This window comes from Acomys minous, assembly GCF_964271855.1.
Source record: "Acomys minous genome assembly, chromosome: 4".
NCBI lineage: Eukaryota > Metazoa > Chordata > Mammalia > Rodentia > Muridae > Acomys > Acomys minous.
In genome coordinates, this window is record NC_140486.1 from 76,984,330 (window position 1) to 77,003,558 (window position 19,229).

At 43.9% G+C, this 19,229-nt stretch overlaps 1 protein-coding gene across 3 annotated transcripts in view; it reads left to right on the forward strand.

The window, feature by feature from the left end:
- Positions 1–19,229, forward strand: part of MYO1B (myosin IB) — a 173,529-nt gene that overhangs the window by 126,904 nt on the left and 27,396 nt on the right. For all 3 annotated transcript variants that reach the window (XM_084778430.1, XM_084778431.1, XM_084778429.1), the window contains exons 12-18: positions 34–120; positions 710–775; positions 10,059–10,163; positions 12,784–12,846; positions 14,901–15,101; positions 16,265–16,491; positions 18,898–19,098. In XM_084778430.1, coding sequence (XP_084634556.1) covers positions 34–120; positions 710–775; positions 10,059–10,163; positions 12,784–12,846; positions 14,901–15,101; positions 16,265–16,491; positions 18,898–19,098 — 950 coding nt within the window. The remainder of the gene's footprint in view (positions 1–33; positions 121–709; positions 776–10,058; positions 10,164–12,783; positions 12,847–14,900; positions 15,102–16,264; positions 16,492–18,897; positions 19,099–19,229) is intronic.

Here is a 19,229-nt window from a genome sequence, read left to right on the forward strand (position 1 = left end):
AATTGTTTCCTTGTTTCTTTTTCTTTTTAATAGGCTTATTATGCCCGTGATGCCCTGGCTAAAAACCTGTACAGCAGGTTGTTTTCGTGGTTGGTAAACCGCATCAACGAAAGCATTAAGGTACTGACTCTCTGTGAGGCGCTATTTATAATAAATAAATGGAATTCACAGTGTAAACGTCATATTAAAGAAGCTTAGTTCTATAGTCAAACATTTAAGTCAAATCACATTCAATGTGACTGCTGGTGATGGGTTGATCTTGTGTAGGATTGAGCTTTGCGGGGCGCAGGGGAGGTTGGTACCTCTTGCTTTTCCATGTGCTCTGGGCCTCACTGGTGCCAGCCCCATGGTCTTCGTAGAGCAGTGAGCAGCTTTCTGAGTAGCTGCACTCACTCCACTAAAAAGACTGCCTTTTTTTCTAGGCACTAGTATGTTCTTCCTTAAGATGACGATATTGGACAAGGTGACCCTCAAAAAGCTTTGTACTTGCTCAGAGTCACTGAATTCTTGCTTAGTTATAAGGCACCACTGGGACCCTTCGTGTCCATGTCATATTGCTGGGTTTCTGAAAGATATCACACCAGGACACTACAGAACAGATGAATTTGTGTTGTAGTTCAAAACAGCATGTCTAAGTCTGTGCCTCCTCATTGATCACAGTGCTATATTACACCTGCACTGACTTATTATCTTGAAATGTTTTTCTAAGGCACAAACCAAAGTAAGAAAGAAGGTCATGGGTGTTCTGGACATTTATGGCTTTGAAATATTTGAGGTAAGATTATTTTTTTTTAACTATTACTACAGTTATTAAAATGGAACAGTTAGAAAATAAGTCATACTGTATGGGAAACTTATTATAAATAACTATACTTTGAATCTACAAGTAAGCACTGTGCAAGTATAGTCGTGTGTGTGTGTGTGTGTGTGTGTGTGTGTGAACATACTGAGCCACCATTTGGAGACTTTATCAAGGCCACTTCTGAAATTTTTACTTGATGATGTGCCCGTCATGTTACGTGGACATTGGTGCCTGTGCCTATCTGGTCATTTATAGATTGCTTGAAAAATGAAGCATAAAAACTATGGGGAATGGGGAAGCCAGATGCTTTCATAGCCTAAACAGAGCTGCCTAATTCTCCTGAGTCTCAGGGGTCAGAGTTGGATTACACACGCCTCATTCAGTCTCACCCAAGCCACACTCTGCTGTGAGCTCACAGCAGTAAACTCCACAACGGAAGTTCAGAGTGAGCTTGCTTGCTCCAAATTAAACTGTTAAGCCTGGCATGGTGGCGCCCGTCTTTAATCCCAGCACTTGGGAGGCAGAGCAAGAGAAACTTGTAAGTTCGAGGCCAGCCTGTTCTACAGTGCGAGTTTCAGGACAGCCCGGACTCTATTACACCGATAAGCTTTATCTCAAAAAAGAAACAAAACAAAACAAAACAAACAAACAAACAAAAAACATTATACTAATATAAGATTTCCTAAATTTGACTTTTGGAAGCAGTTTGGAGTAGTGTTCTAGTTTGGTTTAAGGAAATGAATTTATTCACAAACTCCTTTCTTACCACCACAGTAATGGGTTTGTGAACTCTTAAGTAACCATGCCCTGCCTAGAATGCTTTCCCAGCGAATATGCACATTCCCAAAAATTAAAATCACAGAATCACAGGCAGGTCCAGCGCGCCTTCTTGTGCGCCTTCCTAGTGGGTTCTGTCTGCTGACAGCGCACTTGTCTGTAGTGGTACGTTCTCCATCCTGTTTGCTCCCTGAGGAGCCCTTACCCAGGGCTCTCTGAGTGCAAACAGTGTTGAAACTGCTGTTGGTGTTTAGAACAGCTTCATGGAAGTAGCTGTTCTTCCCACTTCACAGATGAGAAAGTAAGGGGCCCGAAGGTCAGGTAACTGCCAAACCCCACTTCTGCAATGAGCAGACAGAAGGTCCAACTTCCAGTATCTTCTTTATCGCTTTCCTTTTCCAGTAGGGTGATGGCCAAGGTCATTTCCTTACTTTCCTCCCCAAACTCATGGATTCCCCAACATTTGGAAATGTACAAAACCCCCAAATGTTGTGAGAAGCCTCCAGCTCCCCGTTTCTTCACTCTTCACCTCATTCCTCGTTTCTGGTCAGTTTGGGGATCCTTCTAGATCTCTGTGTGCACACTGGCCACCGCCCTACCTGGGAATGCTAGGCTTCAGCCAAGTTCCTGTTTGTTGGTGCCCCTTAGGCTAAATCTGCAAAGGAAGCCACGGGTCTCCTGATGAAAGTGAGGAAATTGAGGTTTGTGTATTGAGGAAATTCTTGTGTTCATTCAGAAATTACCGTGCTTAAATTAATTCCCTTTAGCGAGATCCCAGGTTCCTGTCACTAACTAGGCGAGTGATAGAGTCATTCTTTGTTGTTGGCAGGGGGACAGATCTCTTTGAGCTGGTACAACACTGATCTAAATTTAAATAGTTTCATGAGTTGGCTGGGTGGTAAACATAGATTTTAATAGAAAATGGAAAGAAAAAGATAGTTGATGATGCTCCCAAAATTCAAGGTTCTACATTAATTTTGCCAGTGAACAACTTATTGCACATAAGATGGTAGATGTGTTCTTAATGCCCTGTTACACACAGCTTTGGTTGGCCTGGAATTTACTACATAGACCAGATTGGCCTTGAGCTCATGGACAATCCTGCCTCTGCCTCCCACATGGTGGGATTATAGGTATACACCGTTAGACCCAATTGAAACTATTTTGATAGGATAATGAGGTCATGCTAGCTTTGTCCTCTAAGTAGGTCTAAGATGATATTAGCTTTAGAAAACAGGTCCTAACCGCTCTTAGAGGAAATGGGGTTATATATTGCAAGCCATTTAACAACAATTGTTATTTATCAACTGCCTGGTGAGCCATGCATCAGTGGCAAACAAGGCAGAGATGTCCCTGTCATCTACTTTAAGACATGACAGTCTGTTGCTGCTGAAGCTGGACACAGCCCCCGTAGGAAGCCAGGAAACTGCACTACATTGCTTTTTAGAGCATGCTTGCTCTGTGCACCCAGTCAGAACAATAGTGGAATGTCAGTAAGCAAAACGTCCTTAAACTTGGTCCTGCTTGAACTATCTTCCAGCAGTCCGAGAATCTTCTCTATTGACCTTAAAGTTCACTTATTTCAGATTTTGCTCCATGCCCCTCTTGCTGAACTTTGCTCTTCTCACTGAAAATCACAGCATCACTGTTTCAACTGTGGCACAGCTCAGGGTGGAGTTTTGAAGCCTCGTGGGCTGTGTTTCTAAATGCTCTTCCACAGAGGGATGCTCTGCATCAGCACTTCAACCTTAGCTACACAGTGGGGCTGCCTGGGGAACTTTCAAGAATTCCTGTGTTTAGATTGTCCTAGCCTAGTAGTACTTTAACAGCTCCCCGTGACTCCAGTGCACAGGCAAGGCTGAGGCCAAATGCTCTGTAAACATGATTGTTCCTGCAGTGACACTCCCCAGCTGGAGCTCATGCTATGAGCTCATACTATGAGGGCACTCTTTAAACAAACTTTCTGCCACGAGCAAATCCAGTAAGCTATATCCACAGCAAAGTGCCAGATGGCCACTGTCTTAGCTTCTTTTCTTGTTGCTGTTGTCAAATATCCTGACAAGAGCAACTTAAGCGAGAAAAGATTTATTTGGCTCACAGTTCTGGGGTTATCACCCATCTTCCTGGGGGAGTCAAGGCAGCAGGAACTTGAGGCAGCCAGTCACAGTGCATCCACAGCCGAGAGCAGGGGACCGTGAATGCACGCCAGCCCTCAGCTTGCTTGCTCTTAAACAGTTCAGAATCCCCTGCCTAGGGAATGGCACCACCCACCATGGGCAGGCCCTCCACCTTCATCAAGGCATCTTAGTAGACAACCTTTTATTGAAGCTCCCTTCTCATGTGATTCTACATTGTGCAAAGCTGACAGTCAAAACTGACCATCGCAGCCACATAAAATCATTAAGAGTTCGTTTTTCTTCTCCATGAAGTAGGTGCTTTTCTAAAAATTAAGCATTATTAACTCAAGAAGCCAGAAATTGCTTACGATTGAGAGGATAGTGATAAGTATAATTTTTTAATAAGACCTTTCTGTAGAAGACCTCTCTCATTAAGATGCAGAATGGATGGATGGATTTAACAAGAACAGGCTGCCTGGGATGGCTTAGTTGCTTGCTGCCAAGAACTGGTGACCTGAGAACTCGAACTGACTATGCAGGCCAGGCTGGCCTCAATTTATGAAGTTCTACCTGCCTCTGTCTCCCAGTGCCAGGATTATAGGCATGTCCCACTGTGCCCGTTTACTTTGCTTTCTTTTTCCACTGTTAATTCCTTGAGAGAAGTCAGACTTGTGCATTGCAATTAATAGTTTTCTCCATTTTCCTGTCTAAATCTCCTCAATTTAGTCTTCAGCCAACTTGACTTTAATAATTTTTTTTTATTTTATAAACATACTTACTTGAATGTGTTTAGAATAAAAATTTGGCCCAATAATTTTAGATACTTTATCTATTTTTTATTCATAATTGTAAATGTTCATTTTTTTTCTTTTAATAAATCACTCACATACCTATCCCAGATACTAGCCTATGCTTTCTTGGATTCTGAGTGATAGTATAACATGTGGATTAGTCACAGAAAGCCCAGCTGACTAAGACTGTGTTAGTACCACAAGCTGAAGTGCAAGGAGTCGGTGTAAGCAGAGCGTTCAGAGTCTGTGTCAGTGCAAACGAAGCGTTTCTGTGTTTTCCATCCAGGTAGAACTCAGCCTTGGTTCTTCCGTCAGGACTACAGGAAGTAAGAGTTCCGCTCTTTAGAGCACAATGGGTTTCCCTGTAAAAGTGGACAGTGCGGGCCAGAGCATTTCCTCGGTTCTGCCTCGATGGCTGCGCTGGCTGTCGCCATGGAAGCACTTTCCAGCTGAGCTGGTGGAAACCTTTCATCCCTTTGGTCCCTCTCTAAATGGGGGGAACCGGGAGCATTTAGCCGTGGCACGATGACCCATAGATTTGCCTGAAAACCATTTAGTGCGAGAGGGTGAATCAGTTTGTTTGCCTTGCTGGCTGCGTGTGATCTGTTGTCCGTTTGGAAAACAGATTAATGGAACACAGATAAAGAAAGGCGAAGCTGAGGAGGAGCAAAGCATTTGTAGCTCTACATCCTGGTGGAATAAGAAATCCACTTTCCGGAGGGAGAAAATTGTGTCCAGATGCCCCACACAATTAAGTCTGAACATTGTTTTAACTCAGACTTTGGTCTTTGACTTGTTAGACGTTTTTATAATTTGTCCATTAAGGAATGAGTGGGCTGAGGAGAAGGAGGACGGGAGAACACGGTCAGGATGCCTCGTACGAAGTTCTCAAAGAACTAATAGAAAATGGAGGAAAAAAAGAAAAAAAAAGTGCTATTACTTAAAAAGTTATAGCACATTCAAAAGTAAGTTGAGCAATGTGAAAAATTCCTCAGGGCTTATCTGGTGAGAAGTTAGTGAAATGGGCAGGCAGTTTCCTGGTCGCCTTGAACGTTAGCAGTGACTAGAACCTAGAGGCAGGGGTGGGGTCGCTGTTATTTCACTTGCTTGTACAGCTGAAATGCTCTCATCCAGGCAAAGGGCTAAGTTAACTGTGCATCCTCGATAAAGAACCACGCGTGGTGACAAATACAGTGGGCCACGTGTCACATGGCTGCGGCTGAAACAGCCTGACACCCGGGCTGGAGTCGGTCAGCTTGGGAGGTCTGTCTCATGGTGCAACGCATGCTCTGTAGTTCGTTCTGGCTGTAGTCACCACCTTCCGGTCTAGTTTCCTACTATGCTGGAGAACTTACAGTTGAGGAGGGAGACGAAGTGGGTTTAAAAAGGGAAATGCTGCCGGGCGTGGTGGCAGAGGCAGGCGGATCGCTGTGAGTTCGAGGCCAGCCTGGTCTACAAAGTGAGTCCAGAACAGCCAAGGCTACACAGAGAAACCCTGTCTAGAAAAAACAAACAAACAAACAAAAACGAAATGCTGATTGTGGATTAGATGTATGATGGGTTAGTGTTAGTTTTTAAAAATCATAGTTTACTTATGAATATTTAAGGAACTAAAAATAACGTTTTTTAAAGTTTATCATATTTGATCGTCACCGACTTAGAAAAAAGTTACTCAATTTTGTTAAATGTTTAGAAGGGCGAAATAGCTAATGTTAAATGTTTTTCTTATACATTTTAAGGAGGTTTTTTTTGTTGTTGTTTACTTCTGAAAAAATAGTGCTTTGGAGCCTCTTTCTTGGCATGGTGGCTTTAAAGAGTAATTGTGGCTCAGCACATTCATTACCTTCTTCTATCAACTGGAGATAGTTTTGGAGACACTTGGGGGCTCCCAGAGACTTTCCAACAGGTGTATCGTTGCTAGGATGTTTTTATAAGCTATGACTTTATCTGTAAGTCAGCCATTTCATGTGTTATGGCTTCTTAGGAAAATGTGAAACCCCACCTGATACATTATATCCAAATGCCAGACCTGTAAAAACAAAAACAGCCCACCTCGGCAGTGTTATAATTGATAGCACACTTTGCTTGAACAAATCTGGAACTGCCTGATTTCCAGAATATAGTGTCTACCTGAAAATTATATTGTCTCCCCATCCTTGGTACTCGGGGTAGGAAGTTGTATCTTGTTTTTTAGTTGTCTCTTGTATCTAAAATTTTCATATGTATTATTTATAAAAAGTACTACTTTAAAAAAAACAGGTAGTTGCCTTTAGACATACAATATAGCCTTAGCTGCCTCTTTTGCGAAGGAGAATATAAAGAGGCCAATATTTCTGGACTCATCTTTAAAACCCATGCCGTGTAGAACGGTCGTGGATGGCACTTGGGAGTGGAAAGTGGCTCTGAATCAGGCTGGGAGCAAGGTCAGATGGACACAGAGCCTAGAAGGCGTTTTTAGAAAGCCCCAGAGTTTAAAGCGTTAGTTTGCGTTTGCTGCCCTGTGTGCACATTGTGAAGGAGCATCAAACCCCAGCCCCGTTCTGGTCCCCTGTGTTCCCCACAGCTGTCTGTGCAGTGCGGAGGACGTTCAGAGCATCCTTGAAAGGGATCATTCAAGAGAAACCCTGAGTACGCTTGTTTGAATAAATCCCTGAATGTTTACACCACACACAGCCTTATGTACATTGTTAGCCTTACGTTTCGGCGTTAACTATTGCCCTGGCCAGAACGGGTTTTGGAGTGAAGGCTGATTTCAGTGGGGAGGTTAGTTAACTTCTGCATTGGTGGCTGAGTATTGTATTTTGTTTCGGGGTTTGGGAGGGTGATTTTTATCATAACAATAAGGTCACCGAGTTCAGTTTTTGTTCTTAGACCATCGCTAGGCAGATAGCGTCTCATGCCTTTGAAGCGGTTTTGCAGGCAGGTCCAGCATGAGTCCACAGAAGAGGATCCTTCCGGACCTTGAATGGTCTCATCCCTTTTGTGTGACCAGAATACCTTTGTCCCCTACTCTTCGGGTAGATGCAGACCTTGAGTGTGCATGTATATATTCTTTACACAGATGTTGTACTGAGTTAAGCGCTGGGCTCCGATGCCCCAAGGCTTCAGGCAAGTTTTACGATAAATTGGACTTCTGGCAGGCTCCTTTCATCCCGAAGAGCCCTTCCTTAGCAGACACAGTTGAGATGCCACATGCACCTTGAGAGACTCTGCCCTGTAGGTTGACTGTGTCTTCATTTAAAGTTTTCTACTAATTAGAAATGCAGTCTCTATGGACAATGGTGGCACACACCTTTAATCCCAGCACTGGGGAGGTAGAGGCAGGGGCATCTCTTAAGTTCAAGGCCAGCCTGGTCTACAGAATGAGTTCCAGGACAACCAGGGCTACACACAAAAACCTTGACTCAAAAAAAACAAAAAAAAATAGTTTCAATGCTGCCACTGCTGTTTACCACAGTGAATAACTCTTGGAAAGTTCATTGCTAATTAAGAACTGACTGCATTTTGTGTCTGTCCCCTCCGCACCAGAATGCAGTAAGTATAAACTGTTTGCAGTGCCGGTCTGTTGCATGTGCCTGTGCTAATAGCTTCTCCAGTTTCTGGGAGGTTTGTAGCAAACAGTTGCCGACTAATTGTGTGGCTCTGAGCTTACTGAACCCGTGCAGGAAGTTGTAATGACTGACGGCAAATCATTCCGCTTGAGCCTAGTCCGTCAGTGGAGCTGTGCTTGTGAAGCTTTGCCTTTCTTTGGTGTCTAACCTGTCCGTGTGTGTTTCATGGTTTTGAAGGAGCTCACAGCACATAGCACCCAGGGGCACCATCATTTCCCTCCCTCTCCTCCTCATCAGACAACACCTAAAACTTGAGCATCATTGTGTTGAAACTGCTTTGTCAGCTGCAGAAGATTTACTCTCTGTGTTTGTTTTCCATTGTGAGAGGTCTACTTGCACTGGGTACTCGAATAGTGTTTATTTGTCATCATAAGGACGTACTTTACCAAACCAGAAAGGCCTGATGTTTCTCATATGAAACAACTTTGTGTTGCTGTTTAAAAGACTAAAAAGGCAGCTGATAGCTCTAGTGGACTTTCTTTACTTTCTAATCAAAGTAGTAAACTCTGCGGTTTTAAAGAATTAGTGTGAAAAGGCATATGGGGTGCCCTGTGCATCTAGGATTGTGTTTGTTGAAGTACTGAAAATACATGTTTCTTTAGTGCAACCTTCAAGATTATGAGAAACATTGATGTTCAACTGAATTTAGCACTAGTGAGGTCAGTTAGCAATGGTGTAATCCTGTGTGTCCTTTATGGTTTGGAGTTAGAAGGTTCCTCTGGTCACTGCATTGCAAGTGATTACAGATCTTTGGTAGGATTCCAAGGAAGAACATGGTTGGATTCCAAGCAAGGGTGTAGTCAAATGCTCTGTCATGCGAGCCCCATTCAGGCCTGCCCAAGGTAGGACCAAAGTTGACTTTAAAAGATCGGCTTTCAGAACCTTTTTGCTTTTGCCATTTGTAGAGAGATGTGACAGCCAGTCCCAGCACTTACACACAAGGGATGATGACTTTAGTCTGCCCTAGCGTGGAGTGTTCCTTGTTAGAGCAGGGCTGGCCACCTAGGTGAGAGTAGTCAAGTTTACCAGAGGTAGGGGCCTTTGTGTCCCTTCTGCCCTCTGCCAGGACCTCTCGGCAAGGATGGGATGCAGAGGGGAAGAAGACAAGCTTCGACACCACATCTGTGTCATTCTGGAAGGTTCTAAGGGAAACACATTTCTTCAGCAGATGGGATTTGTACCTTTGGCGTGTTCATTGAGCTCTGTGGATTGTTCTGAAATGTTTTATCGTGGAGCTTCCATCAGAGAAATCATAATAGATAATTGATGTGAGGCAGAGCTCCTGAGGAGGAAATACAGGTGCCTGAAAGTGGCGATGTGGCCTTCTGAGGAGAGGTAGATGTCTCCACCTGAGGGGGTGGCTTGATGCTTGGATTTCTGTTTGGTAGGAGCATCTTTCGTACATTCAGTGGCGGAAGTGTGTTAAGTGTTTATAAGGTACGTTATGGCGTGAATCACACTGAGCGAGATGGTATGGTTGGCTCTTCCCCTTAAGTAATCCGCAACTGGGTACATGTGTGAAACTAGTCAATACATGTGCACATCCACGCACCACACACCTACATATCAGGGCATTAGTGGGGACCTGATGCTGGCTGGCGGGAACAGGTGAGGCAGGAGGGCCTGAGAACAGACCATTAGGAAGTGGTTGCTGACAGGGGTCACGGACCTCACCGTGTCTTTACTGAATCTCGGGGAATCTGAGCCACAAAATGGGGTGCTTCTCTACCAACTTCAAACCCACATCTTGAAGCAGCATCTGTGCATATTTCATTTGTTCACTGACTCCTGAGCTACTCTGCAAGCGCTTGCAAGGGACGTGTGTCCGAGGAGCTTGTGTGGGGCCACAGTCAAGCCTAAAGAGTGTTGTGTGGCGTTTCGTGTGGGTTGAAGTGTTGAGTGCCTTTGTTAGGGCGAGCTGGTGATGTGGTTCCCTGTGTATTTTCTTTTCTCTACACAGGACAACAGCTTCGAGCAGTTCATTATTAATTATTGCAATGAGAAGCTCCAGCAAATCTTCATCGAGCTCACACTGAAGGAAGAGCAAGAGGAGTACATACGGGAGGTGAGGCTCAGTCAGTGTAAAAGACTGCTCCACCAGCACCAAACGACTGTAGCTGGAAGGCTTGCTCCACAGGACCCGAGAGTCGGCTCCACGTTTACTTATGTCTTCAATCTTCTTGTTTGTATGGCAGCTGTGCTCACTGTACCACTAGTACTCAGAACAGTACCTGGCACATAGTATGTTGTCATTAAATAGTGACTAGTGACCTTTGGCCATACTACGTTTACATAGTCTAATTATGTAAAATAATATTGTGTTAAGAAAATGGAGATGAATGGATGCTACTGTGGTAGGTCCACGACACTGGACGACCACTCCAACATAAAAAGGAATGAGTGATGCACGCACACACAGACACACACACACACAGACACACACACACACACACACACACACACACACACACACACGCAGCATGGATCATATGCATCATGCTAAATGAAAGAAGCCTGATTTCATCTTAAAGTGACAAAGCTGTATATGGATTGGCTATAAAAAGACGTCGTCCATGGTTGCTGGGCATTATGGGAATTTGGGGAAGGACCATGGTGACAGCTGTAGGTTATGAGTGAGCTGACACTAAGAACTATATGTCAAAGACGTCAGTGTCACGCTTACAGGTTTTGCTCAATCTAAAAAAAAATTGATTTTAAAAATATATATCAAATACATTTGTTATATGATCATTATATACTTGATTTTTTTCTCTTTTATTTTTTAAAGTAAACATTTTCCTTTTTAAGTGATTGTCTTCTTATGTCTATATTTCTGTTTACTTATGATTTTCTGTAATATTTTAGGAATACTATTGCCTGTTTTCCTTCTTTTTAAAATATTTTAAGCTACATGTATTTCGTCTGGTTGTGTGCGTGCTATGGTGCGTGCGGAAGCCAGAGGGTAACTTGTGAGAGTCACTTGTCTCCTACAGTGTGGGTTCCGGGGATCAATCTCAGACTGAGCCATCCTGACACCCCACTAGATTCCTTCTTAAGACAAAATTAACAGTGTAGCCCAAGTGAACTTCAAATGCGAGATAGACCTGCCTCTGCCTCACATAGGTAGTTAGACAGACGAGTGTAGGTAGATGATTGATTGATTGATAGATAGATAGATAGATAGATAGATAGATAGATAGATAGATAGCTGGAGACATGGCTCAGAGGTTAAGAGCACTGGCTGCTCTTCCAGAGGTCCTGAGTTCAGTTCCCAGCAACCACATCATGGTGGCTCACAACCATCTGTAATGAGATATAGTGCCTTCTTCTGGCCTGCAGGCACACATGCAGGCAGAACACGGCATACATAATAAATAAATAAATATTTAAAAATAGATAGATACATAGTAGATAGATAGATGTAGATGATAGATAGATAAATAGATATAGATAATAGACACATATATAGATAGACAGATGATAGATAGATAGATAGATAGATAGATAGATAGATAGATAGATCTTTGTGTTCTGTGAGCTTATGTTCGTCTATAGGAATGCTCATGTATTTGTTTTTAGTCAGTATCTTGCTGTCTTTCCCAAGATATCCCCGTAAAGTATCCACCTGCCTCAGTCTTTGAGTGCTAAGGGAAGGGACATGCACTCCTGCCTTTGTTTTTCTACTGGGATTGCTAATCACCAGTCATTTAGTAAAACAACCTATGAAAGCAAATTTGTTTTGTTTTGCTTTTTGTTTTTGGTTTTTGGTTTTTCGAGACAGCATTTCTGTGTAGCCTTGGCTGTCTTGGACTTACTTTGTATTCCAGTCTGGCCTCCAATCTTCTATGGTTTTTAAATGACTGTTTTACTCTAGAAAAGTTTTGTGCTTCTCTAGCAACTTTTAGTAACATAAATAGCCGAAGAGCAAGATCCATTTTTTTCCTGTCTTCTCATCATACAGAGAGTGCCAGGAAGTTAACATATACATTACCTGAAATATTTCTAAGAGGACACAGGCAGATTCCCCACTTGCTATAGGAATTACAGATTTTCTCCTAAGAAGGAAACTAACTATGTGTAGGGATGGAGGCTAAGATGACAGACAATGATGGCAGGCTACCTCACAGGTTCGGCTCTGGAGCTTGTGTTGAAGGCTATGGGGTAGCTTTTCCATGATGCCTGCTATGGAGGAAATGCTTTCTCTTCACATTGGGCTGTTTCTGTATGTGAAAGAGTTAACTCACTTAGAACTCAGCGTTGCCTCTAAAATTAATTTTTCCCTCTTGATGACAAAAACTCTAGGCCTTAGGTTGCTGGGATCAAGCTCTGCCTTATTTCCTTATAAACATCGTAAATACACACAGAGAAGTATTGACCCAAGGGCCTGTTGAGTAAATATTTGGCTTACAGCCCGCCAAGTGCATGGGAACCGGCCACAAACGGGAGAGCAAGGGGAAACAGCCTTGGCGGAGGTCAGGGGCTATTGCTTCAGTGGGCTCGTGCCAGCGTTGGGCTGCTGTGTTCAGGACGTTTTGGGAACTGGAAGATGATGTTCACAGCCCTGGTTCTATAGAGAGAGAGAACTTGAGAGGAGAGTGAAGCGTGGACCAGGGAGCAGTCCTTTCAGAGGGCACTGCGGCGTTGTCACGTGGATCTGATTTTGTTCTGTTTGCTTTTGTTTTTAGGACATAGAATGGACTCACATTGACTACTTCAACAACGCCATCATCTGTGATCTAATAGAAAATGTGAGTACGTAGATGCAATCCACCACTGCAAACAATCTCATTGCCTTTGAGGTTAAGCGCCCATGTTTTACACTTCGCTATGTGTAGCGGGCACTGCCCTGCTCTGAATACTTTATGGTAATCCTAAGTACTTGCTCTCTGATCTTGAGTGTATGCATGAACAACTTTTATTATGGTACTTAGCCAGCCAGAATCCCCTGGTCCTGCTGCCCTGTCACAGCCCTTTTATGACCTTCGGATAATGAGTTTAAGATGGAAAGGGAAAAGACAAAAACCTCCAAGCTGGATTAATGAGTCAGTGTGGCCTCGATTAGATTCAGAGACCACGTGCCAGAGGGTGCTGCACACACGTGTGCGTGACGGCGGGTGGCCAAGAGCTCATATGAGTGTGAGAAGCATTAAAGTGGGAAAAATTACTGGACGCCTTTTAGAAAGCTGTTTGAATCTAAGGTTTTTGTGTTTAGGCCGTATTTTATAGTTCGTTATAATAAGTAACTGTAGGGAGCCACACGTGTGAGAAAACAGGAAGTCCCTTCGTTCACCTTTGGATCAGTTGCTTGTGCTTCCGACCTTGAGATAGTCCTTGGAGACATCGTGTACACTTATTTCTCCTGCTGGCTTTTTACCTGTCCAGGAGACATGTGCTGTGTTTCCAGAGTACCACTTCACTCTAAAGGGTTCAGCAAACCGTTTTCTACTCACTTCAAGTCAGCCCTTGTGGAAATTATGTGATTGGCCAATGCTCTCCCATCCAATGTGCAAGATGCCCTCTAAAACGTCCATCTTCGATTTAGTTGAACACAGGGAGCAATAACCCAAAAGTCCACTCCTTCCCAATAAAAAGTAAGCTTCATTTTGAGAACGCTGGCCTGGGTTAGGTAGCAGCATTGTCATCCTATATAAAGAAATCAAGAGTTCTCACCTCAAATTCCAGGAATCATAGATTTCCTGAAATAGTTTCTTAGTAAATTTTGTTACCCCGGGACTCTGCTATGGGAAGTTTAAGTTTCCTGAGGAGCTGCTTTTCTCATAAACAGCAGGCACTTGATTATTTCTCTTAAAGGAGGGATGTGTAATACACTTACATATATCTCACAGAAAGTCCCTTGTATATGTGATTGAAGAAACTCATGTTCACGGAAGAGCCGGGGGCTCAAAGGAAGTGTTTCCTTCAGCATCAGTGAACAACAGTGTCTATTCTGGGGATGTTGTGAACACACTCGAGAGCTCGCTCTTCCCCTGGGCATTGTGTGGAATGAGTAAATGCCGCTGCTTGGAGGATGTCCCAGCCTCCTGAGGACAGGGCCTTTGCCTTGTGGAAGTGGGCGGGGCTCAGGGTCAGTGGCTTGGATTGTTTCTGGAATTTCAACTTAGGAGCCTTGGGGGCTGTCCAAGGAAGAGCACTGCCTGTGTCGGCAGAGTTAAAGACTTCGGACTTCTGGTTTGGTCTGGGGCTGGCCTATCTTGAAATAGGAGCATAGAGTCAGAACACAAATAAAAATTTTACTCATATTTAATACCTATTAGATATTGTATATGGAACAAGAATTTTTATCCTAAGCGTGGTTTTGAACGATATAGTTGATTTGCAGGATCATTAAGATCAACATCCTGAAACACAGTACCCACCCACCCACCCCCAAACCCATGAGGCCAATGTAGTTCCTAACCTGTGAAGCAATTAGAAGCCATCGGAGACAGAGCTCCAGTTTGTAGCATGATGTCATAGGAGAGGGAGCATGATGTCGTAGATGCCATTCTACGTGTTGGCTTCTGACTTCAGATTGGGTTTTGAATTTAGGCCCATGCACACTTTCTGAGAGTGTGAACTTCATTTGGACCGAGGGTGGGGTGACTCCCGGCTCCTGTCACTCACCTGGGACCACTGGGAAGGAGCTGGCTCTGTGGCCTCTGTGATTCGTCCGATTGTCTGATTCTGCTGAACAGAGCTTTGCATGTGACTAAGTTGATTGTGTTTGCTGAGGTCACCGGGACTAATTATCAGAGCAGAGCAGCAAAGAAGGAAGGAAACACCTTTGTTTCTTGTCTCCTAGAACACAAACGGAATCTTGGCCATGCTGGATGAGGAGTGCCTGAGGCCCGGCACCGTCACGGACGAGACCTTCCTGGAGAAGCTGAACCAAGTCTGCGCTACCCACCAGCACTTTGAGAGCAGGATGAGCAAGTGTTCCCGCTTCTTGAACGACACCACCCTGCCTCACAGTTGCTTCAGAATCCAGCATTATGCCGGCAAGGTACGGGCACGCACCCCAGACCCACACAGCCGTTCCCAGGGTGTCTGTGCCCTCCTGGGAGATGGTGCGCTGAACACTGTTGGCCTGTGCTCATTGGCAACTGAGCCTGAACCACACTGAGCTAAATCTTGTTAACATGTGAGAACCGAAAACAAGGCCAGTGGCCTTCATGAACACTATAAAGTGTTTTAAAATAATTTTATTGTTTTCAACTCTTAAACTGTTCCATCACAAATACATAGTAACATTGATAAAGGACTGATGTACATTGTGCCAGAAGAAAGGCCTACAGTAACATTTTAAAAGCATAAGCCATTTAGCAAAAATAAAGACTTTTGAGAGATTTTGAGAGACACTGGGGAAAGTACCTACTTAAAGTCTTTTTTTTTTTACAGTAACATTTTAAAAGCACAAGCCATTTAGCAAAAATAAAGACTATTGAGAGATTTTGAGAGACACTGGGGAAAGTACCTAGTTAAAGTTTTTTTTTTCCCTCTGTATTTGAGGAAGTCAATCTCAATAAAACAGTTTGGATACTAAGCTAATTTTCAGAATCCCAAAAGATTGTTGGTTAGAGTTAGTACTGCCTTTATAAGCAAGAGTGGAAACATCACAAGAGATTTCTTGTGCATTTTGTGAAAATGAGATGATACCTGAATTGCCTTTTATTTCTGGAGGCCAGAACATTGGCACTTTGTTTTTCTTCATTGGCCTGTACTATTAAAAGCTACATCCCTGCTTGGTTTCTCTGTTGCTTAGGATGTCTGTGAAAATGTCAGTGTTATCTCTATTTTCCCTTTTTTACTTTGAAATAGACTAGACTGGCATGCAAACAAAAAAAAAAAAGAAAGAAAGAAAGAAAGAAAAGAAAATCCTCAAATACATGCAGACACATACCAAAAAACATCTAAAGTCCTTTGAAAATGTTATGATAACATCGTCAGAGTATATTCTTGCAAATCCTGAAGGACATTAGGATTTATTTTGATCTCTTCTGCAACCTCAGCAGATGGAACTCAAAGCTAGAGGCAAACTTGGCATCAGTGTGTGGCTGATGCACTGGGGGATGTTTTGATGTTGAGGGACTCTAGGTGTCGTTATCACCGTTTGGCACTGCCCTTCACAGTGAGCCGGCGCTGAGTCCCAAGTGCTGTTGTTCCCAGGTGCTGTACCAGGTGGAAGGATTTGTTGACAAGAACAATGACCTTCTGTACCGAGACCTGTCTCAAGCCATGTGGAAGGCTGGCCACGCCCTCATCAAGTCTCTGTTCCCCGAAGGGAATCCCGCAAAGGTCAACCTGAAGAGGCCTCCTACGGCAGGGTCACAGTTCAAGGCCTCCGTGGCCACTCTGATGAAGAACCTGCAGACCAAGAATCCAAACTATATCAGGTGCTTCTGGGTCGTGGGCTCAGATCTAAGAGCACTTCATGAGCCTTGTTTTCCTGTTTGTTTACATTAAAATGTGGCCCAAGCGAAGAGCAGCAGACATAGTGATAGGAGAGGGGGCAGGAGGGAGGAAAAATGTGGCGTGGCGTGACAAGAGACAGGAAGCCGGAAGCTGGCACGTAAGAGTTCTCAACTTTTCTATTTTTATTTTATTTTCGATGACGCATTACAAAAACAAATGGTAAGATGTTTTCCTGGGGTTTTGCATACAGCTCTGGTCTGGCCATCTGTTTGAATTCTTGTAATGTCATCTCGGAGCAGAGCAGCGAAATGGGTACCCTGACACGGCCACTCTAGTATCCCTGAGGATGCAGGTCCTATACTCCTTAGGAGAACCATTCCTAAAACAACCCAGATGTCCTCACGGCAGTAGGAAAGGCCCCCAAAGCCTCTAGTGTCACTGTTTTGGGGGCTTTTGTTTTGTTTTGTTTTGTTTTTGTCAGCTTCTGAGATGTGACTTGCTTGGGACCTAGGGTGGCCCCGCTGGGGTTAGAATTTGCAGAGTGTGCTCGCTCATGAAGCAGTAAGCGATGTGTGTGAAGGATCAGGTGTCAGCACACACCTTGCCCTTGGGGTTTCAGTCAGGGAGAAGCCAGAGTGGATGGCACTTTTTGTATGTGTGGATTATTTACCTAATATTTATATCAGTAGACGCACAGATGGGCAAATTATCCTGCCTCGATTTACCCATGTTAGAACTTGTAGAACTAGATGGATTGGGAGGGAAAATCCCCAGTCTCAAATGAGTGGAGTCACCACATTTCCTTGAGGTGCTGTTTACATGAAGTGATAGACACAGATCAGAGGTGAACAACAGTTCAGCTGCTTTATAATCAGGATGGTTACCGTGGCAGCATCACCTAGGTTGTGATGTAAAACCTGCACCATCACCTGAGGATGCTCTCTGTTCTCTAAGTAATCTGAACAGGCTCCAAGGTTGTGAGGTGGTCCTCAAAAAGGCTTGCTGCTGGGATCTTGGCAGCCTCAACAAACTCTTGCCATTCACTGTCCTTGGTCTCTTTAAAAGGAAACGTATATAAAAACATCAAGCCGATACAGGTAGGATTTAGCTGTCTGCCGTGTGTATTTAAGGCGGTCACTTAACCGTTGTACCACGGCTGTTTAGTAGTTGTATTAGTCCAGACAGAGATGGCTGCTGGGTGATCCAAAACTAATAATAGCGCCAACAAGTCTGGCATTTATTTCTCTGTAAGGACTTTTCAGTGTAAGAGCTCTGAGCTAATAGCAGGTTTTGTTTTTTTTTTTTTCTGTCTTATGAATCTGTTGTTTCCAAGGTGTGTTCTTCCTTTCTGTACTTAAAGATGGCTGCCCACCGGACCACCGTACTGACACCCACAGCCGCTGCTAAGCTGGCCAAGGGCTACTCAGTGGAAGAAAGGAGGAACAAGCCTCTTTCTTTAAGGGCACAGACCAGAACACAACACATTAGTTCTGCTTTGATACTGAAATTTGATCGTATGACTACACTTACGTACTGGCAGGGGAGGAGGCTAAGGACGGAGGCCTTCCGAAGCCACAGAGAGCTGTACAGAGGAATCCAGGCCAAGGAGGCAGAGTGTGTTTTGATTTCTACGGCCTTATCGCCATTCATAATAAAGGCTGGATTTTTACATATGGTGTTACCCGCTTCAGATTGGAGAGGGCTTAGCACTGAAACTGAGCTACATTCCCCAGAACCAGCATAAAGAAGCTGGACTTCCGGGGCAGGAGAGATGGCTCAGAGGTTAAGAGCGCTGCCTGCTCTTCCAGAGGTCCTGAGTTCAATTCCCAGCAACCACATAGTGGCCCACAACCATCTATAATGTAATCTGATACCCTCTTCTGCAGATAAAGCACTCATATGCAATAAATAAAATAAATAAATCTTTAAAAAAAAAAAAAAAGGAAGCTGGACTTCCTATAGTCCTAGTGCCAGGGAGCAGGGTCCGGGACTCCTGGAGCCATTGGCCTGCTACTCTAGCCGAATGTGTGAGCCCAGGCTCAGTGCCTGTGTGTGCCTGCCTTCTGTGTGGATCCCCACCACCGCCTCTCAAAGGAAACAGCAATAGAGATTTAGGTTATGCAGTGCGCACAATTTACAAACTTCTTTCATTCAACAAAATGCCATTGACACTCATCAGTGCCATTGGATGGCTTAATCATTTTTCTTAATTGCAGTGTGTACGATGTTGTGTTTATTTTTAGTATATCGTGAAATGGTTTGAGATAATTAGAAATGATTTGGCTTTCCAAGAATAGCAAACGATTACTGTGAAATGATGAGACGTGCAACACCAGTTAAGATCCAGAGGCAGAGTTTAAAAACCTAAAATTCTTGAAATGTTCTAGGTGCATCAAACCGAATGATAAGAAAGCAGCACACATTTTCAGTGAGAGCCTCGTGTGCCATCAGATCAGGTACCTGGGTCTTTTGGAGAACGTTCGCGTGAGACGGGCAGGCTATGCTTTCAGGCAGGCCTATGAACCTTGCCTGGAGAGATACAAGATGCTTTGCAAACAAACGTGGCCTCACTGGAAAGGACCAGCAAGGTAAGCAACTCCCTGGCTGTGCGATCAGCAGCTTTTAAAGTATACAGGGAGCAGTGTGTTCTTTGTTTTATTTTGGTTTGTGCCTGTATGGGACGTTGGCTGTACTCTCTTCCATTCAGATTCTTTTGTAG